This window comes from Platichthys flesus, chromosome 10 (genome assembly GCF_949316205.1).
Source record: "Platichthys flesus chromosome 10, fPlaFle2.1, whole genome shotgun sequence".
Classification (NCBI taxonomy): Eukaryota; Metazoa; Chordata; class Actinopteri; order Pleuronectiformes; family Pleuronectidae; genus Platichthys; species Platichthys flesus.
Window position 1 is genome coordinate 4546980 of NC_084954.1, and position 23981 is coordinate 4570960.

Here is a 23981-nt window from a genome sequence, read left to right on the forward strand (position 1 = left end):
CGAGGCAGCTGCTGCTCTGCTCTGAAACACAGCGAGAGAGGAAAAGAGTCCTTAAACGTGGGCTGTTGTGTAATCCCTCCCAGGGCCCCTTTGCTATTTTTGTGCCTGGGTCCGCACGTCACGGTTGGGTATTTTCTCTGGTGACTAGCTCGCATCAATAGATCTTCTAATGTACACCCAGTCAGCCAGCAGCTTCATGACTGATGGGACTCTACCTCGCTGATCTATTTCATTATTGTCTCCCGGACATGAGGAGAATGGAGAAACGGAGTACACGGCATGAGGAATGTCACATGTGACCGTCGATATGGGACAGGGACGATTCAAATGCCAGGTTTGTGTGAGGATTATATTTGATGTCTGAATGTCAGCTGCTGTATGAGCCGAGGCGTTTTTCCCATCAGACCGTGTGCTTTATGCCATTCTGCTCCCGGTGAGAGCAGGCGACTGCTTGTGCATGCTATGTGCTGTGCTGCTCCTGGTGAACCACAGAGGGTTTTTACCATCCAGCCTCTGTGAAGCCGGTCATCTCCTTATGATATATTTATGGATTTGTTGTCAGCGTGAGGCTTCATGCCTGTTCCCTTTAATGGCCAACTTAGCCTCTAATGATGTAATGCAGCAGCTCTCCACAGCCAGCATTTTTCTGCTCATTGTCATCTCTCGTGTGTAAACCAGTCGGGGATGTGCCCCACCGATGCAGCCTGTTCAAATGCATGTCTCCATACAGTCATTTCTCCATCCATGCGGACATACTGTACCACAGTGTGCCCACAATTGTCCCCAAACACACCTACTGCCGCCCACCTGCCTCCTGTTGTTGCACGTCATTGCTGCCGTGTCATATATTTTCGTTTGGGTCGGTGCTCGTTACCCGGAGACGTTTGCAGTGAGATGGTTCTACTGGTACAGTCTTTACACAAAAAGTCTGGATCTGCAGTGAGACTCGACAGTGGGACGCTGATTGCGTCGGCTCGTGCTGCTCATGCTTTTCAAAGGTATGCATTGTTTCTGTGGGTCTTATCTCGCTCTCACTCTGCACCCATATCCCCCTTCCCTCCTCTCGTGGCTCACAGAGGATGGAAACTAAGCAATGAGGTCAGACCGACCTTGAAAGGGAGCTCCCTACCAGGCCTCTGAATGTTGTTACCCCCCCAGGCACCCCACTTAGTTTACCTCTGTAAACCTTCCTGTAAAAACATGGATCCTTCCAGCCCCGACACAGCCCTCTCCCCATCATTCCTACTGTAAGCCTGCATTATTTTTTGTCTCCTCTGCTCTGGAAGAAGTCCTCAGATCTGCCTGCAAGCAGGGCTACTGAGCCATAAACAGTCGAAAGAGGGAGTGGGCAACCACGGGAAAAATATTTTTATGGGAGATTATCCTTACTGCTGCTTTCACGCATCCCTCTGCATCTCGAGTCACCTTGGATTCATATCCTCTGGTCTCTGCCTGAGGAGCGTGTGGCGTTCTAACAAAGAGAAAAGAGAGAGTGAGAGAAAGAGAGTCGGAGGATGTCCTAATTAAGGGGAACTCAGAGGGTTTGAACCAGATAATCTTACATAACCTCGTTAGGGAGGACACAGTATTTGATACTGAGAAGATGGAAACGACGTGCCCTCAGAGACTCGTCCCCCTGCTATGAAACCAGAGTACAGTGGCAAGACCGATTCACTTGTACCACAGGCGCGGTGAAGCTACCGGCTGAGGTCCGGGGGTGTTTACATACAGTATGTACAGTAAATACCTGTGCAGCTCAGCGTGGACACGATAACACCGCCACAAGTTAAAGGGTGTGAATGAATTTTTTTATGTACGAACAGTTGCTGATGTACTGAAGGAATATTTGGGTATTTATATCACATCGGACGAGTAGGACGACTTGTCATACTTCATTGCCCACACTCTACCAATGTCGACTGTGTGTGCTGGCATGCAACACACACACCAAACTCATGTCTTTTCGACTTTATGCCTCCTATCTTCTCCAGTTTCAAGTATTTGTATGTGGGCAGATGATTCGCTTTTCATTTGGCAAGCAGACCTGTAGTGGAGCTTGGATTTCTTTTTTCTTCTGATACTGTGAAAAGATCCATCGAGGGATGAGTGTTGCGCGTCAGCCTTGGCTCTAAATGCTGTGGCATGTGGCAGCGTCTCATCCTGGAGCCTTGTCTTGACAGAAATTAACTTGTTGACAGGAACTGAGTCAGAGTCGGATATAAAATGAAGTATATCGGTGGTTTAGTTGGTTTGTTTTCTAAGTGTGTGCAGCTATGCCCTCTATGGTGCATTATTATCAATTTACTCATTCACAGATGTTTGTAATTAGAATAGTAACAATTCTAATAGGAGTGACATTACATATTTAAAAAAGAGGAATGGATTTTTGAATTAAATGGAGCTGAGACAATTAAATGAATTTTTCCATTCAGCTCTCTTACACACCACCACCCTCAAAATAAATGTACACACACAGACATCACTGATGATGCAAGAACTACAGTATTTGCATGTACTTTACCATAAAGGCACGTACAACTAGGAGTGTCCACAGGGCTTCAGCACCATTAGGTTCTGACCTTTGGCTTTTTTTATAAGCTGATAAAGAAACTTTTTTCCATTCCTGCTGCGATGGAGCTCATTATGAATTTTATACTCCAGTTTTATAAGGAGGATTTTTGGGAAACAGCCTTGAAAAGTTCTCAGTCTCAAGGAGTGAAGTTGAACTCAGATTTCTGTTCCACTCATCTTCAGTTTAAATCTGGAAGTCTATGATGTATATTATTGCAGATCATACATCAATAGTCTAACTTTGAACTCTGTCTTGTTTCTTTCAGATGACCCTTCCCTGCAATCAATTCACACACATGTTAATTTCACTGCAGTTACATAACAGACATTGTCCTTGAAGATCGAGCCCAAAGAAAGTGACATTGGATTCATGGCGTCACTTGAAACTACTACAGGGGTGAAAACCCCCACAGAAGGTCAGGACGGAAACATTGCACAGACAAAATGCACATCGGAGGCTGCCCAGACTGGGGGGAGTCCACCAGGGGAACTGGACAGCAAGGGATGGCACCAACAACTGGAAGAAGCTCAGAGCGAAGACACCTGTGGTTTCAAAGAAGTATCTGACTCAGGGAAATTACTACAATTAGAAGATCAGCCCTCCCAGTCCACAAGCCATCCAGACTATGAGGTGTCTTCATATCCAGTACAGTCCACAAAACAATTTCCCTCCGGCAGACAGAAACCTGTCGGCCACTTGGGTTCTGCACAGACTGCCGGACCCACCTCTCACAGGAAATCCTCCGGTTCACTTGGAGTCCAACAACAGTGTTCGCATTCAGAGATGGATGAGCTGTCGGACAAGGTGGAACCTGCGTGTAAGGTGGATCAGAAACCACAAAAGCCTGGGAAGTATGTATGTGATTACTGTGGAAGAGCATGTGCCAAACCCAGCGTGCTTAAGAAACATATTCGCTCACACACTGGGGAACGGCCCTATCCCTGTGTTCCCTGTGGATTCTCCTTTAAAACCAAAAGTAATTTATATAAACACAGAAAGTCCCACGCTCACTCCGTCAAAGCTGGAACAGTGCCATTCTCAGAACTTGGTTCTTACAATGCCAACACGGACCAGGGGTCTTTTGAAGGGGAAGGAGAATTATTCTCTGATGCTGAGCAAAGCACGGACACGGACGAGGACACTCTTAACGACCCACTGCTGCTGCTGGACTCTCCAGTGGAGGGATCGGATAACACTGCTGTAAAAGTACTGAATCTCATTGCTCAGAAAAAGGGAGCCACTTCGATGTCAGCCCAAGATGGTTCATCCCAGCCTCAAGAAATCAATGCACCTTGTGCCGCTTCCGAGGCTAGCCGTGCAATTCAATCTTGCACAATCAAACAGAGGCTTGCACTTCGGCTCTCTGAAAAAAGAAGCAGCGACTCGGAACACAATCTGTCCCTTCCTAGTCAGTCCAGCAAGGGCAGCACGGATTCCGGCTACTTCTCTCGCTCCGAAAGCTCTGAGCACCAGACTGGTCCGCCCAACACCAACGCCAAGTCCTATCAAGAAATCATGTTTGGAAAGTGCTACAGGCCGAGCCCTAAACAGACGACGGTCTGCAGCACAGACTCGAGTGATTACACCAGGAAGCGCTCAGAAAAAGGCGTTTCCCGTGTTTTCACCCAGGAGAAAGACACAGTGGAGTCGATCAAAATAAACACCAAGTCATTCACGAGGGATGAGGTGAAGGAACCCCAGTCAGACTCTGATGTGGGGCCTCTGATCAGAAGCAACTCAATGCCAGTGTCCTCAGCCGTGTGTCTGACAATACCTCAATCCCTCAGAGGCAGCCATTCGTTTGATGAACGAACAAGCACCGGGGGCATGAGGAGACTCAGGCGGCAAGCTGCTTTCGAAGTCACTGCACATGACGGGCATGCAGAGGCTGACAGCCATGGAAAAATGGGTGAGTGTGGCATATCAGCCTCAGGAATGGAAGTGGAAAATTACCCCTCGATGGCGTCTAATATGAGCCATCAGAGACATGCAATGGAACTGGCAACACGGAAGCGTCGGAAAGAGAAGCGGGAGGAGGAGGAGTTGACCGTTCAGTACGAAGGCCTTCATGAGGAGAATGAGGAAATGTTTGATTCAAAACAAGACTATGATTCAAAACAAGCTGCTCTGGGCATTTTGGCTTTAGGGAAAGGACATTCTTCAAGTGTGCTCACACAAATTGAGAAGTGTGACATGGACATATCAGTAAGCCCGGAAATATCTGGTCGAAAAACCTTAGGGAATGTGATTTCAGTTATTCAGCACACAAACTCCATAATCCGGCCTCACTCGGAACAGTCAGAATCCTACAAGTATCACGGACACAGGCAGGAGAATATTTCATTATTTCAAGCTATGGAGGCAGGTGAATCATATGAACTGGAGCGGAGTGACAGTCGACTACGGCAGTCATTTCAAATCGGTCCCAAACTTGTGAGACAGCCCAACATACAAGTCCCGGAGATCAGGGTCACTGTGGAACCTGACAGTCCAGAGAAGGCTCCAGAGGTGCAGGTGAAGGAGCCAGAGAAGCATGTGGAGGAGTTTCAATGGCCTCAGAGGAGTGAAACTTTAGCACAATTCCCTCCTGAAAAACTCCCTCCAAAGAAGAAACGTCTACGCCTCGCTGATATCGAGCACTCCTCTGGTGAATCTAGCTTCGAGTCCGCCTGCACCAGTCTCTCCCGCAGTCCGAGCCAAGACAGCAACTTATCATACAGCTCCACCTTCTCCTTTGACAGGGAGGAGAGCTTGAAGTCCCTCTCTCCAGCCCGGCAGGATGAATTTGGCAAACCACTAGAGCTCTTAGCAGTGCCAGGGAGTGGGCACTCCCTCTCTGTGCTCACCCAGCGTCAACAACATGAAATGAGACGCTCCTCCTCGGAGCAGGCGCCGTGTAACTTGCGCAAGGAGTTCCCAGAGGTACGCAGCATATCATTTGACTATGGCAGTCTTTCTCCAACATCCAAAGTTAGACACGTGGACACCAGCGCTGGCCTCTCTGCTCTGAACGAGAGAAGGAGGGGGAACTTAGTGCGACAGGAGTCTCTGAATATGGACACTGAAGTTGCACAAGTCCCATCACAAGGGTTTCCACAGTACCTCAGCAGCACTTCCCCTCCGTTCACGGCACTTACTGCTCTGCCACAGACTTTGCCAATATTTTCCACAGGGAATACATTTCCCCAGCTGTCACATCCAAGCCTGTTAGTTCCCGTACGAATACAGACCCATGTGCCATCCTACGGCAGCATCACATACACCTCAGTATCACAGATATTTGACAATCAGTACGACAGTGTTAGCTCTACTACAGTCACCTCTCTACATCAAGCTTTGCGTTTGCCTGGGATTCTTGATTCTCATAATGTATCAGCTCACACCAAACCACTCTCTTCACACACACTCAGTGTCGAAGCCCTTGATTTGTCCTCAGCTAAACTCAAGACGGGCATCCCACTCTCTCTGACTTCCAGAACCATCTCAACCACTAATGCCTCCAGCGGTGGTGCAAACAAACGGATGCTATCCCCCGCCAGCAGCCTCGACCTTTTCATGGAGGTCAAGCAGCAGAAGCGCGTGAAAGAGGAAAGAATGTTTGGGCAGATTGTAGAGGAGATGAGTGCTGTGGAGTTGGGAAAATGCAATTTGAGCGAAGAGAAGGGGCATAGGTCAGAGATGCTGGGTGTATGCACACCTGATTTAAATAGGAGTACATTTGTCACGCTTCAGCAGAAAGCCACAGAGGCCAATGATGCAGAGTCAGCTATGGAAAGCAGCTCCCTGGAAAGCGGCTCTCCTCCTTTCTCTGTGATATCAGTTAGAGAAGGCAAAGGCATTAACATGGAGAAACGGATGCAGATGGATATTGTGGCACAGCTGGTTACCAGTCAAGACATCCTGACCTCGCACGCCAAGCCATCAAGACTGTCATCTCAGTTCCCAAGTCTTCGCACGACGACAGGTGTGAGCTGGTGTTTCCTCAACTACACCAAGCCGAGCTGCTCGCACAGCAACTCCCCTTTGTTCTCTGTGTACACCTCCTGGTGTGTGAGTTCCCACAACCCAAATCCTCTGGAAGTGAGCACCAGTGCCGCTCTGGCACTGCTCCGGTCCAAACAGAGGGGAGACAAGGTTATATACACCGTGGCCGCCATGTGTCAGCCGGGGACAGGGAAACTGGTGTCATCGCTCATCCTCTGGAGGCAGAGCATGGAACAGGTGAGAAAATGATCCCGTCTCTGCATCGTTTCTGAACATATCACAGCTGTAAAACGTTCAAAAAGCACTTTGCTCAATAGTTTGGATTGTTACTGTCAACACTGAAGATAAAGGAAATCTATTTATAGAGCAAATACCTACATTTAAGCTGCAAAGGCCACCTCTCTACCCTAGCAACATACCAGTGAGATGTGGCTGTTGAAAATGGAGAAAGTTTGAAGCGCCCTATTATCCAGAATTATAAGAGCATTTCCCCCCTTGTTGGTTGTGATGTCACAGCTTCCAGACTGGCAAAACTATTACAAAGTTGTACTGCGTGTTTTTTCCCTCTGCAGCAGCATAATACATGTTTGCACAACAGGCTGTGTAACACCACGCGTGACACACAATCCAGAAAGCATCGCGTTACACTGTCAATACGGTGTCCACTTAGAAAGGAGGTTAACAAAATGTTTGTTCATCCGATTCAGCTGCAGAGGAAACCGGAGCCCAAAGAGGTGGACATCGGCTATGGGAAGAAGGTGAAAGACATAAGCTGCAGAGTGAAAACTGCCAAGGAGGAGTGGAAGGAGAGGGAGGCCACCGTGACCCAAACAGTGCCAACACGCATTAAGATCTTCGAGGGAGGGTCAGTGAGGAGATTAACATAGCGATTGTCATTTCTGCTGACAGCATACACAGCAGCTATATTACCGTGCTAGAGCAGGCAAGACTTTCCAAGCCTGCTTTTTGATTAAAATGTAAACTGTCTCTCCTTTTCAGGTACAAGTCCAGCGAGGACTATGTGTATGTCAGAGGTCGAGGCCGGGGGAAATACATCTGTGAGGAGTGTGGTATTCGCTGCAAGAAGCCAAGCATGCTGAAAAAACACATAAGGACCCACACAGATGTGCGACCCTACATCTGCCGGGTTTGCAACTTCGCTTTTAAAACTAAAGGTATTGAATTAAAAAAGTGTGAAGGTAAAATGTTATGTTTTCAGCGTTTTGTGACTTGGGTGAAAATCTGTAAAAACAAATAAATGATCAGAAGAATTTAAAAATACTTTCTGCAGCAGCAGCAGAAACGCAGCTATTTAGAGGTACTACACCATCATGCAAAATCAGCACCTCAGCTGCAATGTTTCCTCATTTTACTTTTTACTTTCTGTTGCTGGGAGTTGGCTCCGTCTTCATGACACTAACCAGTGTCCTCTTGTGGTAGAAAAAGCTATTCTTGGTTGTGTAGGGACATCAAAAAATGCACAAATCTGCTCCTTATAAAAGGTCATGGTTTTTTTGCTTTTTGGAAAATTGGTAATTACCAAAAACCCAGAGTCTTACCTTGTACTTATTTTATCCTTCGACAGGAAACCTGACTAAACATATGAAGTCGAAGGCGCACATGAAGAAATGTCTGGAGCTGGGTGTGTCAGTGACGATGGACGAGGCAGAGATGCAGGAACATGGTAAGATAGTTGCATACATACATGTACGCCATTATACCACAACAGATCAAACTTAAGATTAAACTTGTGCCCTTGTCTTTTAAAGTTGACGACAACCAACAAGATTCAAAGACAGGGGTGGGGGTCACGGCCAAACATCAGTTCTCAGACGCGGAGGAGTCGGATGGCATGGATGAAGACCCTGATGAAATCGATGAAGACGACGATGAGGACGATGACTACGAAGGCGACTCCACTCCAAAGTTGCGCTCAAGAAGTACAAGTCCTCAGCCCTGTGGAGTTACTTCTCTGTCAGTTACAGCCACTGCTGCCCTCCACGGCTGCTCCCTCAGCTCTCTACCCGGCACCAACGTCCGCCAACAGCCCTCTGGCAGATGGACAGACTCCGACCAGCGGCCTGTCCTCACCAGCGACCATAGAGAGAAGTCTGTGGATGAGGACTCCTTGACCATGCTGTCTCCAGACCACGCCAGCTTCCTGTTTGACCCTTACTCCTCCTGTCTGCTCTCTCCGGGCTGGGAGTCTCCCATCAGGGAGCCCTCGCCTTCCCGCCTGCGTTACCCATCCCCAAGGCGAGAGCTCTCCCCGCGAGGGCGCTCCTCGCCAAGATGGGATACTTCCCCGCTGAGGCCCAGCTCACCCAGCTTCACGCCCATTCAGCATCTCTCCCCGGCCTGTATCGAGCGACCCATGTCTCCTGGATCAGAGCTGTCTGGAAAGCGAGACTCCTCGATCAGGGGCCGACAGAGAGTGGTGCTGAGAGCTGTTTCACCGCGTAGAGGTTCGCACCAACACAAAGGCGGCGGCGATAAAACCAGACACCAAGCAAAGATGGAGATGGCTCAACAACAAGGAGCCTTTGAAATGGAAATGGTACGTAGCATGATGTGTTGAGTTAAACTAAATCCCTGCTCAAGAAAACTAGGAGGGAGGAGAGCGTTACGTTGTCAAGGGTGTTCCCCGACTTTCGCTCAATGTCAGCTGTGTGTAGGTGATAAAGATAATAGCAGATGGCAAATGAGCCGAGAAGTTTCAATCCAAACAACAAATATTACATTATTGTAGCACTAGAGAAAGGTGAGTTGAAGGTGCGATGACTAGAAACTTTAGGAAAATGGGTTAGAAGATTATTCTGAAGTTTATGGCAAATATTTTTGAGTGCTTTATATGTCATTCTCACATTTCTGTGTGTTCCAACTGAAAATGCATTTTCAGGAGAACTGATCTTGGCTCCGCTACAACTGCTACTAACGCTGCCAATATGTCATTTAAGGATCAAAGAGGCAGCTTGGCTTCGACTCTGCCCGGCTCTGCCAGTTCTCATCACCAGAACATCCTCAGCCACCTCCCTCTGCACTCGCAGCAGCAGGCCCACAGTTTGCTCCCCGTGGTTCCTGTCGGAGGGCTCCAGATGTTACAGTCCCCGTCCTCGTCCAGCACTGATGTCACCTCCTCCTCAGCGCCGAGCCCACAGAGCAGCGAGAGCCAGCGCTGCAGCAGCAGAGAGGGATCTGTCCACGAACCCGAGACAGGTGGAGAGGACATCGGAGGCCAGAACCAGCTCCCCTCCCACCAGGAGGAGAGCCTGAACCCTGGCGGCAGCGACACCGGACAGGAGGAGAACGTACAAACCTGTTTGAAAGCCATCGCCTCGCTAAAGATTACCACAGAAGACCCCCATTAAGAACCTGTTTTCTGTTTCCCCAATCTTAACCAAGATCGAACATCCCCCTACGCTACACCTGCAACCTTGTCGTGCTCAGCCCTTTATGCACATAACCTCATCTTTATCCCATTAGGAGGCAATATAATGACACTTCTTCTGGTCTTGCACATACCCCAGAGCGCTCCTTTTTAATCTGATTGGATATCTAGCCTTCTCCGAGCAGAAGGAACCCGTCCTGTCTGGTGCGCTCTTCTCTTCAGAGACTCTGAAACGACTGGACGAGCGGCAGGAGGTGTTTTGCGAGTTGGAGAATCCCTATTGGGTGCAGGTGCAATATGGAAAGATATTATGCTAATATGCCTTTTGTTTGACATAGTAGTTTGCACATAAATTATATTTATGGATTCTGTACAAATGTACTTAACATATACTCCTTAGATGCATACAAACAGTGAATTTTACTGAATGTGTACTTTGAAAATAGACTGTTGTTTAATGTAATCATATCGAGGTGTGATGCAGTAGTGCAGTAAATTAAGACTATTTATAAGGGGGGGGGGGGGGGGAGTACGTGTATTATGAAACAGTCTGACCAAATTTTAAGTAGACGCTTCATGTGCAGTTTGGTGCTTCTAATCGAGCAGCAAGGGTCTGTGCCTTTTTTTGCTTTTTATTGTTTCTTTATCAGAAGGTTGTCGAGTATATGGAAAAAATACAGAGGTACGTTATTCAGTATTCAGTGAGCGATCGCCCAAAGGAGAGCCTTCAATTTTTGGTCGCTCAGCTGACAGACGGATTGCAGCTTGATTTATGTGAGATAATCTTTAAAAAGAAAAAAAAACGATTTCTTATGTTGCATTTTTCTTAATGTTGTGATTTATATCTTGTTAAAATGCATGGTATTTGCTATTGCACAAAAATAGAGGAAGTTATTATGTAATTATGAATACTGTAAGATGTATTTATATATTAGAACGTAAGCACTTATTAATACTGGTAAATATTTGACTACTATTTATATGGTATATCTGTACTTATGCAGCGGTTATGCAGTTGGCATTTGCTTTTGATCTCATGTCTTCGCTTTGATTAAACAGACAGCTTTTGTCTCTCTTCTACGACCATAAGCATTTTATGAGTTTTGATTTTGATGATGCACTTTGATCCGTTCATGTTTGATGTGGAACCGGGGAGTAAACAAAACAAAAAAAACATGTTGCGTTCTCGTGTGGTTTTATGAAACATTCCAGGTGTTTTTTCACGTTTCTCATTGTGTGGAACACGAGTTCAACGGGCGACGATGATCCGTCAGTCGCACGTGTTGTTGCATTTCAAGTGTAACTGGATAAATGGATATCACTTACTGTGAGAAAATTAAAGTAATGATGTTGAGTTGGTGGCATATTACTGTGCTTCAGCTAGAAAATGTAAGTAATCATTCACGTTATGCATTACTTCTTCTCTGTATATATGCGTTTATTTTTATGATTTAAACTATTTTTGCAGTGTTGAATTATGAAAACTTTTTACGTGGATTGTTTATATCTCTTTAAGAGGTAAAATGTCTGCAGTTGACATATATCAGAAGGTTTAATGAGGGCAAACGTATCACCCGTCTCATCTTTAAGAAAGAAACGAGTGTGTTCACATCTTCGATTGGTCAGGTGACCAGTTTGAGAACGGATTTCACAAATCTGAAAACACTCTGTTCACTCATGTTTACATAAAGAAAAAAAAAAAGACAACATTTACAAGGTGCACTGCTTTAATTTTGTGTTTCCCTTTCTGGACATGTACGTAGCTTTGATTTCACGGTCATGTAATTTTTGTTTGTTGTGGTAACAGTGCAGAATGCTCATAAAATGTGAAGGGAAAGTGAAGCCTTTTCTTTGCTTTTGCATACACATGTACTCAGATTGTGTTCTGTTTTTGTTGTGTATTCATTGTGCCTCTCAAGTATATGAAATTTCCTGTAAAACACATGGAGGACAAATCATTTTACCTCTCAGCTAATGTTTTATTTTGAGGGAGGAAAACAATTAATCCTCAGTAGCCAATGCGCTGTTCAGCTATTTGCATCAAAAGTGGTTAGTCAGGACGGAGTGCCTCTTTTATGCTTTTATGGAGGAATTTATTGTTTGGTGCTCTACTTTTTCAGATTAAATCAAAAATTGTTTTAAAGAACAAACTTCTGACCCAAGGATGTGTGTTGCAGCTTATTTCCTGTTTTTATCTCTTTCCTCCTGCACAATTCACGATTGAGCGTTTCAGATGAAATCATTCACAGTTTGTTTTGGGGTGGGGGGGAGATAATAACAAACAACCTCCAGGGTGAATAATTGTGGCGACTCTGACCAGTGACATCCTCTGGTGAAGAATGATCACTGCATTCATAACACTGCGCGAGAAAAATGCTTCCAAAAATAGTTCTCACCTTGTGGATAATATTCAACCATCATTTTCCATTTCACTGCATTACATCTAGCATCATCTCCACTGCTGCGTGTTACAGCTCATACAGAGCTGCACTGGGAGTTAACGCAGCCTGTGTCGAGCGAGGACATGACTGTGATCTCCCAGTTGCAGTAGCTCAGCTCTGACACTCTTCTCAGAGCTGGGGAGGGGGTCTGTTCTAATTCTGGCCAATCACTGATAGCTCTCCTGCTCAGCGACTGGGCCTGTCGGGCCCCATTTGTTAAAATAATTATACGGCTTTTAACAGCATTTCCCGGCTTAAAATAAAAACCTGCACTGCGTTGGTTTACAGCAGCAGAGGTGTCGCATAAAATGGCTGATTGAGATCTGTACAGGAAAGAGGTTGAAGTGATGAAGCAGTCACTCAGCGGCCACATGGGTAAATTCCCTGCATGATAACAATCAGAGGAGGTCTTTGAAGGGTTTTCTGTGGTCGCCCTGGTCAGAGACAGTGGCGCTGCATGTCTCTGTCCTCCCTCTCTCTGCTCAGAGTTGAGCTGTGCTCCTCTGATTTATTTTGAGGTGGTCATATCACAGCTGTTGTATCTGTGGTGGCAGACCCTGGCCGAGCCCCTCGACACTCTTCCTTCTCCCCCACTGGCCCTTGGTCCTGGTAAGAACCCTGCTTGCTCGTCAGCCTGCTTCTTCAAGGACATTTAACATCAAAATTACTCTGCATCCTGTCTTTTGAACTGCTATTCTTCATCTTTAATCTTTGTGTGAATCTGAGGACTCTGGTAGGTTTATCTAAGATGAGGAGGTGTTGGATTTATGGAGACTTGCCTGTGTCCTTTGTGTACCGAGATTTATTTAGTTTAAGGGAAGACGCTTCATTTATAAAACACTGTTGTTTCCTCGGACAGCGAAGAAATCAATACTGCTTTTCCTTACAGACGTTTATTTTTAGTTGAATTTCAGCTCGGATCCCTGCCTCCCTCTAAAAATATTGAATATACAGTAGCTGGGGATGCTTGTGTCACATTGATGTGTTTTTTTTATAGAAGCAACTTTTGCACACACACTGCCTGACATTGACATCAATAAGAGTGGATTAGAAATAAATAAATAACTTGCCCATATTAAGAAGTTCTTAAAATAGCCCATGGGGCCTGGAACAGGTGCCATGTGCTCGGCTTGTGAAAGCACAGGCAGTTTGAAGGCGGCACTAATTTTATGCACGTAAACAAGCTCCGGCTGTGAGCCTGTACAACACAAGACGGACGCAAGTGCAGGCACAGTGTCGCTTCATATCGCTGTGGCTACACTAACAAGCTTTGTTATTTCAATCAAAGGTGTTTTATCACTTTCCCAAAGTGTGGAAGCTATATTTATATATTTCCCACTGCGTATACAGCAGATTTTTAATGCCTTGCTCAAAGCCACTGTGGTGATATCCCAGAGGGAAGTGGTGTTTGATTAATCTAAGGTTAACACTGGGAAACTAAGTCATTTAATGGACTCTTCTGAATCTTACCAGAACTCTTCCAGTAACTTGAGGAGCTTCACATTTTCACCAGTAGAAGAAAAACACATTTTCAGCAAATTACATAAATTTGAATCTCCTGAGGTGAAGTGTGAAGCGCCAAGGTTTTGATGATTTCTACAAACTGAGTGGAACATTTCACAGGAGAGAAATAAACCTGTCACTTCTCTCTTTGTCCTTTCTGCCCTGAGAACACTTATTCAACTTCCAGCATTAAATGTTTGATATATCTGCAATAGGGCTGCAACTAAGACATTTTTAAGTGTTAAGTATCGTCCCAATTAATAGATTGGACAGTAACTGGCTTTAAAATCCCACCGTTCAATGTGACCTTGTGTTTGTCTGTGGCCAGACCAGTAGCTGCTCACCTTAGATTACAAAGAGAAGAGTTGAACACTAATATTTGAGAAGCTGCGACCTGCAAATGTTTCTTCAGTTTTTCTTGATCAGAGTAGATTTTCTGTATCTAAGGGATTGATTCATCAGTGGAGCTGTGTCATGGTTCATAGTTAAGGTAACAAGGACACACACGTTGGCTCTTTGTCTCACTGTCACGGGTTACTGGGACGCTGGGAGAATGGAGAACAGACCATTGTTACAATGGTTATTTTACGTTTTAATGTCCGCTATTCTTTTTTATTCTCCTATTTTCTAAACTCCTTTAAAAGTAAAAGTAATTGATATATGTTACAAATTACAACAGTAATTTTATAAACACTGCTTGCTCAGATGCGGGTCATATCAAAAATCATATTAAAAGTAAATCTGTCCTCCTCTGATTCCTGAACATGTTAAAGGTCAGTTTTATGATGATCAATTAACAACCACAGGATGAGATGAAATATCACTCCTTCCCTCCCAGAACTCGTTCATAAAAATGGAGGCTTGTCAGGAGAGCGTCCCCGCGTCCACTGGTCCCACAGCGCCGCCAGCCGAGGGTCCCCACATTGACCTGACAGAGGACCTGGCCCAGCAGCTGGAGGACATCATTAGCACCTACCAGGCCGCTGAGATTGAGCCAGAGGACACAGAGGAGGTCACAGCCATCAGAGAGGCAGACTCGCGGAAGGACCAGAAACTGGAGAAGAAGATGCTCAAGAATCTAGGTGTTGTATTTGATTCTTTCTCCACCCAAAAATGTTGTATTGATTTGAGCTGATGTGGGTTTCATTCGGCTCAGTCAGCAGAAGTCAGAGTAGTGCTGAACCTGATAGGTGTGTAAGCAGAGCTGTTGTGCATGTAAGTGCATCCATCTGCAACAGATGTGCAGAGAAAATAGTATTTGGTCTTTTGTCCAATTGACTCAGGAGCAAAAATTGTTTTTAACGGAGTGTTTTAGCAAATATATCTGGATCTTTTTCTGGAAAGTCTCTTTTTACATATCAGCGTGTGATAGTTGTGCTCTAGGATGATGACGGACATGTAATGTTGTCTGTGGCTAATCCAGGGAAGGAAGCGATGCTGCTGATGCAAAGTTTGAACAAACTGGGTTCTCCTGACCAGAAACTGGAGGCCATCATCAAGAAGCACGCCGAGCTGGTGAGTGGACCATGAATTAAAAAGGCACAGAGCTGGAACGTGGACTGGTATTCAGGAGAGATATCTTCCCCTCTTGTGGACATAGACGTTTGTGTGTACTTGTGTAGTTGGAGGAGCATCGCAGTGATCAGAAACAGCTGAAGGTTATGCAGAAGAAGCTGCTCCAGGTGTTGAAGGAGAAGGACCAACTGCAGAGCGAGCACAGCCGGGCCGTGTTGGCTCGCAGCAAACTGGAGGGGCTCTGCCGAGAGCTGCAGAGGCACAACAAGACCTTGAAGGTACTTCAGTGTTAGTAGCAGCAGTAGTACTCGTAAGAAGAGTAACTCCACGCCTGGGGTCTGAGCTACTGGAATGACCAGGTGCAGTTAAGTTGAGTTTTGGTGCCGGGTGTTGTCAGCATATGTTCTGCTGGACAGGAGGTGACATCAGCTGGCACCAAAGGTCAGCTGCGAGGTCAAAGGTCAGGAGTTTACCTCTAAACCTGCCACTACAACTCACGCTGTAAGAAAACAAGTGCTGCCAATCCACCAAACCAGACACAATTGTGAGAAATTGTATATAAATATATATATATATATATATATATATATTGTATTTATTATGACATATATTTGTTGTGCATTATCTACTATAAAGAGCGTAGGTAAACAATATATTTATAGATATATGAAGTTGGTAAAGTATAAGATAAATATTAATTATTGCCAAATGGAGAAGGGGTGAGATTTAATAAATTTGTAATTCTTCTCACTCCCTTTCAAATATGTAGATTAAATCATTAAGTGTTTGATTTCCTTTTTTCCTCATCACTGTTTGTAAATAATACTTTGTTCTGTTTATTTTTTTACACATTCGAAATAAATTAACATGAATAAATTGAAACTGAGAAACTTGAGATGTGAAAAAAACACAGGCTGGGTCCCTATTGGTTAGAAAGAAAAAAAAAATGCAGGGAGACCTGGGGATTGCATGAGATCTGAGAAAGTACATGTTGTCACTGCAGCTTCATCTTGCACAGTTTGGTTTCTAGCACTAAACTCCGTCCCCGAAACACAGGAGGAGACCCTGCAGAGGTGCCGAGAGGACGACCTGAAGAGGAAAGAGATCACCACCCACTTCCAGGGGACGCTCAGTGACATTCAGGCCCAGATTGAGGAACACAGCGGCCGCAACACCAAGCTGTGCCAGGAGAACAGCGGCCTGGCGGAGAAGCTGAAGGGGCTCATTACTCAGTACGACCAGCGAGAGGCGGTATGGATCCTGCCACGTACTAACGAGACCTGGGGTTTTAGACGAGACAGTCACACAACACTCGGGCAGTTACAGGAAAGCATTAGTGAATTTGAACTTGTAAACCCGCAGCAGCTTCCAACATTGCTTGAATTGGACTCGAACCTCACACATCTGGGCCTCGGGGCGACTGTCAAACCCATGAATTATTTGCAAGTTTCACCCAAATCTTACATTTATTAGCAACAGTATTTCAGCTCTGTGTAGCCAAGCAAGAACAGAAAGAGCTTTCTGTGTGAAAACCACTCATAAATCCTCCTGAACGTCTTCCAGAACCTGGAGAAGGTCTTCAAACACAGAGACCTGAAAGAAAAGCTGCTGGAAACCAAACTCGCACACGCGACCTTGATACTGAAGGAGACCGAGGACAAGCACAAGCTGGAAAAAGAGCTTGTAGGTTTTGTGTGTCCGATTTGTCAAGTGCTGAAGCATTTTAATAACATTTTCAATACTAATCTTCCTAATGCTCATTTTCATGGAACGTTCCACAGCTGGTGAAACAGCTGGCAGAGTATAAATTGCATTTGAAGTCGATGAAGGCGCAAGAGAGCGATATGAAGATCCAGGTATTCATTAACACAGCATCATAAGCTAAATGAGCTGGTTTTTCTACCTCCCCGGAGATATGACTTTTCTCACTGTCTCTCCCCAGCTCGAAATGTACTCCCAGAAGTTTGATGAATTCCAGGGCACGGTATCAAAGAGTAACACCGTCTACAGCGGCTTCAAGCAGGACATGGACAAAGTAAGAGAATATTTGAAGCCTCAAGATAACATGCAATAGCCTCGAACAATAATATAACACAATCTGACAAACTGTACCATCATATTGATCATGTGTCGTGGTTTTGTCTTGTGTTATAGATGGCCAAGAAAATGAAAAAGCTGGACAAGGAGTGTCAGTCATGGAAGACCCGCTTTGACAGCTGCAACAGGAGTCTCGTTGAAATGGTGTCAGACGTAAGAAGCATTTTTTCGTTTCTTTGCAACAAATGCAAGACTTACGGAATAGTCCCCTTAAATCCAATCCAATCCACACTCATATCAGTCCAAGTATGACGTGTTCTTCAAGATCCATGAATTATTCTCAGGGAAATCAATGAAGATGTGGAAAAACTCCTCACAATTCTAGAGAAATTACTGGATCCGCCACCTAACTCATGCTGTATATGTCCACCAAGATTTGGAAGAAGGTAGCAATGACTTCTTCACTTGTGCTAACACATTAAACCTGTTTAATCCTTAACAGAAAGCCATCAAGGAGAAGGAGTTTGAGCTGATCATGAACAAGAACCAGAAGCTGGAGAATCTGTGCAGGGCTTTGCAAGGGGAGAGGAAGGGTCTTTATGAGAAGGTGCAGGGAGCTGCAGGTCAAGCAGACGTCACCACTGCTGCAGCCAATGTGGAGGAGGAGGTCCCTGAGGTGAAGGAGGTCCCTGAGGTGAAGGAGGTCCCTATGGTGAAGGAGACCCCTAAAGAGGTGGAAGACAATCACCCAGTCCAGATCACAGAAGCCCCCGCCACCGCTGCCCCTACTGGGACCCCGACAATCCCAACTCTGAAGACCATGCAACTGGAGATACTAAAAGCTGAGCAGGCCCGTCTGAAGGAGGTCGCCAGTTCTTTTACGATCTCTCACATCATACCCACAGAAACAGTCACAAGCCAATCACAAGGACCCTGCGAGGGCGTCCAGGAGCCAGAACAGAGCCACGCAGACGAGAGCGGCGGCGACCAACTCCAGGCAGGCGAGCAGGAGGGAGAGCAGGAACAGAGAGATTTGGAAATGGAGTCAGTTGATTAATGCTGTGACAAAAGAAACCAGATTCATCCGAGATTCGTGGCAATAAAAAGAAAAATGCTGGCTTTAATGTTGAGTGTGTGATCCTGATGTGTCAAGTGATTTAAGAGATGCTTCCTTTTATGTCCTGCAGCGGGACGACTGCAGCTTAATGTCTTTCTTCCTCGCAGATAAATAAATGTCCTGCATACACACATGAAGCTGCTGAAGATCCTGGTCGATCATCACTGCAAAATATTAACAGCATTGAAAATAATGTCTGGATTCCCAGGCTGAATAGTTCATATCAAACATTTGAATGTAAAACCAGTGGAACACCCCTTTAGACAAAGCTTCAGTAGAAGGATCTTTTGCTTCCACACGTGTAAAGACAGCCAAGGTTATTTGAAGCTGCAGATTTCAGGAAACTGTCGCAGCTCCACATTCAAACAGAAAATGGCTGAGGGGGTAAACCCAGCTGTGGTCTCTTGTGCAAAAGCTCTCGCAGCTTTTTTATTGAAAATGGAAAAGCTCTGCAGGAGCTCGCCGTCAAAGAGCGCACAGAAGGTAGGCAGCATTCTGTGGGGCCAGACAAGTGCGCGTAAAAATAGACACGCAGACACCGTGCTCTGCAGCTGGCATGCGATTTATGGTTTGTACCCTGAGCGGTGGCGGCAGACGGCCTGTCAATAATTAGATGTAAAGAATAAATCCTAACAGGTTTTAACTTTACCTCATCGCCCACAGTCTCTCTCCAGGAATTCATCGGGCAGAGAATCCGCATCGAGCAGAAACACCCGAGTGAAGCTGCTGCAGCCGTGTGCAGGAGGTTGTGAGCAGTTTCTACATTATGAAGGTTGTGGTTTTAAAATCTACGTAACAAACAATCGTTAAATAAAATCTTTTTCAAATCGGAGGTCGACGTTATCCCTCCTCACTGTGCTTACAAAATGAAGAAGTATTATATCGATGTATACTGGACTTTTGGAGTTTTCCTATCGATGAAAATTATTGATATTGTGTTATCGCTCAGCTCGACATGTTTTCTAAAAAATAAAGCTAAATGTGACCCCTCGCTGCATCGTAGATTGATCCTCACTTTCAGATCAGGGATGCCATTGGGTAAACATGTTTCTAACACCTGTGTTGCCGATTGCACCGGACAGTTTATAATAACTCTTATCTTTAAAGTTTGATTTCCCTGCAGGGCCGCCTCACTCTGGTGCTGCCCTTGAGGGTGAGTGCAGTGTTACTCAATAGTTAGCTTAGTTAGACTGTGGCTAGACTTCTCATAACAACATAGAAGTTCTCCAACTTGTTGTTTTGTGCCGTTGTTTACAGTTTTCTTCGAGAAGCAAGTTACACAATCGGTGTGTGTCTGAATAACACATTACTCAGACGTCCAGAAATAAAAACTAGTAAGAGCAACAAGTCAAAATAGACCAAACATAACAGTAAACTGAGAAATCTTAAACGGTCCCATGGTTTTAAAATCTATCTTAGATATCTAGATCTGTACAAGATCCAACATCATTTGTGCTTAATCCTCAACTTGTGTGAAGAGAAACTACTGATAGATGTCAAGTGTAGCAGAGCACATTGACAAAATAATATGTATAACATGTCTAAAGTACAAGTGCAACAGTAAACCTCAGTGTGCACCTATTCATTTATCCAGAACTCATAACCCATAAACTAAAACAACCCTAAAGCCTTTGCTGGATGACATTTTCAGCAGCTGTGCACTCAGTTATTCCAATGTTGTTAAAAATGTTGAAAAGTATTCTCCTTAGTGCCATCGCCTGAAACATGTTTCTTCCTCTGGAGTGTGGCCGATGTTACCCAGGTGCACTAGGATTCCTTTCCACAGCGTGTGGATGATGAGTTACAGTTTAGCGCTGAGATACCGGCTGGGGACCATCAATCAAAATGTATTTCACCTGACAGCCCGACTTTGATTTATCTACTTTTATGTAACCATTCTTGTTAAGAAAACTCATAAATTACCACCTGTCAAAACATGTGTGCTGGCATTTTAGTGATCTACTGTTAGTGTGTGTTTGTCAGAACAGTGACAGTAGAAAAATACCTTGGGCAGGTTCAAAGATCCTGTTGATGCTGATCCGTCAGTTCTCCTGTCTGCTCGGTCGCCTTCACAGTAAAGACCTGGAGGAGAATCAGGTAAACGTCAGACAAGTAAAAACTAATGAACTAAACTATCAAATGAATAGAGCCTGATGATGCATTGTCAGCCGATAACATCAGAATCTGAATTCTTTCTTATTTACAGAATAAACCATGCAGAGAAGATGTTTATTTACTTATGTTTAGTCACTTTTTTTTACTACTGTATTATTCTGCCTATAGTATATTCATATCTATATATTTTTATATATTTTCATATATTTATCTTGCTTAAAGTTATTATATCATACAATACCTGTTAATACTGTACTACTTCAGATATATTACTTACTGCTCATAGTTCTTATATCATACAAAAGCTGTTAATACTGTACTATTTCCTTTATTACTGCTCATAGTTCTTATATCATACAATATCTGTCAATACTGTATTATTCCATATATATTTGCTACTGTACATATCTTATTTATTTACATTTCATATACGCACAATACTCTGCACTTTAACTCTTTAACTTTAACTTTGCACTTCTGGTTAGACGCTAAACTGCATTTCGTTGTATAAGTACTTGTACTGTGCAATGACAATAAAGTTGACTCTAATCTAATCTAATCTAATTTACATTTTACGTACAAATTTCAATTCCTTTATATTTGGTTGTGTTTGCTGTATATCTATAATTATTCATAATAAACCGATATATCAGATATTTTAAATTGTTTCATCATTGGTGGACAAAACGCCATATCGTTCCGCTCTGAAAATGAAATGTGACAAGGAAATGTCATCTCTGTCACTGATATATTTCAGCATGTGGAAGGTGACATTATATTAAAAGCTGTGATTGTCAACATTTTATAAACAAGCTCAAAACTCTTGTCATTCTAAAAGGTGATTATCATCTGACTCAACAGTTTATCCTTCAGTTCGTACTTTTTTTTACACGCTTATACTTTGCTGTTTTGATTCAATTAATGCAGATTTTAATAACATGCTGTAAATTTATAAACAGAGGATCTATTTGTTCAAATCAGAACATTTCAGCTGCTTTTAAAATAGTAAAATCAGCCAAATATAAACAAGAAGGACACAAAAATAACCTTTGAGTTCCAATAATAATTTTCTGATATATAAAGTACCTTTTCACAATAAAAATAAATAATCTGCAAGTTCGATTCAAAACTTCTGTGTTTACCACTTTGGTTTTTATTGGTTTTATTCTAATCTTTACAGAGAGAGTTTCAGTATTTTTGGTTTATTTGTTTGTTGATTTTGTTTCCCTGTATTTTCCAGCCAGTGGGTGACCTGGTTTCTGTCGAACATGGGGGGGTGCTGTTCTGTCTCTGCTGCAGGAATCCAGCAGACAGACCCTGGAGGACGTTTTATCTGCACAGTGAATATTAAACACCTTCATGCACAACACACGTTAATTAATTAAAGTTATACATAAACAGGGGGTGAAGGCTGATTCATTTAAGATTGTTAAATGCAGAGTTGTTAAATGATAAATATTGAAAGTGGCTTTAAGCAGCTAATTAAAAAATTGTTGTAACGATTTAGAGAATGATTAAAAACAGAAAATCAACATGTTCTCTTAAGAGGGTTTAAAATCACAGAAGAATAGATGTGTTACTATATGCATGGAAGAAAAATTACATTTTACACATATATCTGGAAATAATTCTGTTTTCTAATGAGAATGACACGTCTAAATGTCGTTAGACATGTGTTCTGCACATTTTGCTTTATGGGTGGTCCAATCATCTTTCTGTTATTTTGCAGCTAATCTTTAAACGCACCATCAACAGTGCTACTAAGGACCATAAGTGCATTTAAACACTGAGGCTGCAGGAGACAAGATGTCATTTAACATAACTTTTAAAACCAGCTGCAGAGGACTGTGGTGAAACATCTATCCAGCATCTCACAATGTTTTATCCAGTCATCACAAAATCTGGAATGAATTTGGTTGAAAGGAAAAAACTTTGATCCTTTTAGGTGTGACACTCGGTCGGTTATCAGCAGGACGCAAAACTACTGAATGGATTCTTCCATTAGGACATGGGTCAGGAGAGAACTCATTACATTTTGGGGCCGATCCAGACAAAGGGTTATCTTTGTTATTTATTTGCTACATTTTCACCAATTTCCCGGGAATTCATTCATGGATCTTGATGAAAAGAAACAAAATCCGGCAGATTGAGAGGACTGATACTTGAGTTTTTGTGAGTGTGTGCAATTTACTGTGGCCTCATTGAATTGAAGCGGACATGAATTGCTACTAGAACCAAAACAACACGCACATATCATCTCAGTGAGGCTGCAAAATGTATAAAGATGTTCTCAAAACACTATGATGAGTATACCTCTGTGAGGATTCAGGTATCAGAAATCAAGGCCACATCAGTCAGATCTGGATTCTAATGCCATTTTAAACAGTTTTTCCTTATTATTTCCAAAACGAGATTGACAGAATTACACTGTTGGACCATGGTCCCATACCTTTTTCTCAAGGGGATCATCATCACAGAAAGTTATGTGTTTTTCCTTTCAAAAAAACTAAAGCAAACCTTCTTTTTCCAGCATCCAGACAACAATACCCTTGATTGTTCAGTGTTTGTTAATGCAGTTCTTTATATCTAATTGAGGGGTGGGTTTCTTTAAGGCTTTTGTTCCATTGTAGGTTTACCCTGAGAGCTTCGGTGCAGCCAACAAAAGCTGCCCCACATACATGGAGCCGACTGAATGGGAGGACATGTAACCGTAAATTGTGTTGAAGATCACTGGTATGCATGAGAAGTGGGATTCCCTCAAGCGTGAATATGCACATTGCAGGGTGGAAATGTCTCTGAGTCCACCACGCACTGTCCGCGTCACATGACCACCTATGCAGCACGGTTGGAATATATCGGAATACTCAAACGCATGTAAATGCCCGTGATGAGAGATCCGAAAAAATAAACTTTGGGAAATGATCTGATGACGAATGAAGAGAAACTGACAGATTACATTTAGCCGAGTGTAATCGTTTGCCTGTGAAGGATCTATGATTAGGAAAGTGTTTGCCTCACATAACAAAGAGGCACTGACCCGTTAAATGGGAGCAGAGGGGTGCGAGGGCTCGGAGGGGAGATGTGAACGTGGGGATGAAGTAGGCAATTATGTTTGAGAACTCCCTGCACAGCACAATGGGTTTATAACGAACAGAGAATAGAGTGAGGACGGGGTGGGGTCTCAATACATTAGCCACTACGGGTAATAACTCATCTTTCAAAGGATTGTTTTTATTCCTCTCTTTGGTTTTTGGGGAGCAAACCCACAGGAGTCAGTCCCATAGAGACTTTGACGTTAATTGGTGAAAA

At 43.9% G+C, this 23981-nt stretch overlaps 2 protein-coding genes across 3 annotated transcripts; both read left to right on the forward strand.

Moving 5' to 3' along the window:
- Positions 1-179: 179 nt before the first annotated feature.
- Positions 180-11280, forward strand: hivep2b (HIVEP zinc finger 2b). The gene is made up of 7 exons (XM_062398000.1): positions 180-334; positions 2838-6793; positions 7264-7421; positions 7556-7731; positions 8142-8240; positions 8326-9113; positions 9514-11280. The coding sequence occupies exons 2-7, from the start codon at positions 2942-2944 to the stop codon at positions 9922-9924; spliced, it is 5484 nt and encodes a 1827-aa protein (XP_062253984.1). The 5' UTR covers positions 180-334; positions 2838-2941; the 3' UTR covers positions 9925-11280.
- A 1550-nt stretch (positions 11281-12830) lies between these two features.
- txlnbb (taxilin beta b) lies at positions 12831-18564 on the forward strand. Of its 2 annotated transcripts, none has more exons than XM_062398145.1 (10): positions 12831-12994; positions 14727-14970; positions 15312-15403; positions 15511-15681; positions 16460-16654; positions 16967-17086; positions 17185-17259; positions 17346-17438; positions 17558-17653; positions 17943-18564. In XM_062398145.1, exons 2-10 carry the CDS (start codon positions 14742-14744, stop codon positions 18495-18497), a joined length of 1626 nt encoding a protein of 541 aa, XP_062254129.1. In that variant the 5' UTR covers positions 12831-12994; positions 14727-14741; the 3' UTR covers positions 18498-18564. The 2 variants fall into 2 exon arrangements, with proteins under 2 accessions (XP_062254129.1, XP_062254130.1); XM_062398146.1 differs by lacking the exon at positions 12831-12994 and adding an exon at positions 13000-13118.
- Positions 18565-23981: the final 5417 nt, after the last annotated feature.

What these genes read in the sequence shown, in the direction of transcription:
- hivep2b (XM_062398000.1), top strand. Translation starts at nt 2,942, where the DNA reads ATGGCGTCACTTGAAACTACTACAGGGGTGAAAACCCCCACAGAAGGT. An exon ending in CTTCGCTTTTAAAACTAAAG is followed by an intron (nt 7,732 to 8,141) that starts GTATTGAATTAA and finishes ATCCTTCGACAG; the next exon opens with GAAACCTGACTAAACATATG. An exon ending in GGCAGAGATGCAGGAACATG is followed by an intron (nt 8,241 to 8,325) that starts GTAAGATAGTTG and finishes TGTCTTTTAAAG; the next exon opens with TTGACGACAACCAACAAGAT.
- txlnbb (XM_062398145.1), top strand. Translation starts at nt 14,742, where the DNA reads ATGGAGGCTTGTCAGGAGAGCGTCCCCGCGTCCACTGGTCCCACAGCG. An exon ending in GAAGATGCTCAAGAATCTAG is followed by an intron (nt 14,971 to 15,311) that starts GTGTTGTATTTG and finishes TGGCTAATCCAG; the next exon opens with GGAAGGAAGCGATGCTGCTG. An exon ending in AGTACGACCAGCGAGAGGCG is followed by an intron (nt 16,655 to 16,966) that starts GTATGGATCCTG and finishes AACGTCTTCCAG; the next exon opens with AACCTGGAGAAGGTCTTCAA.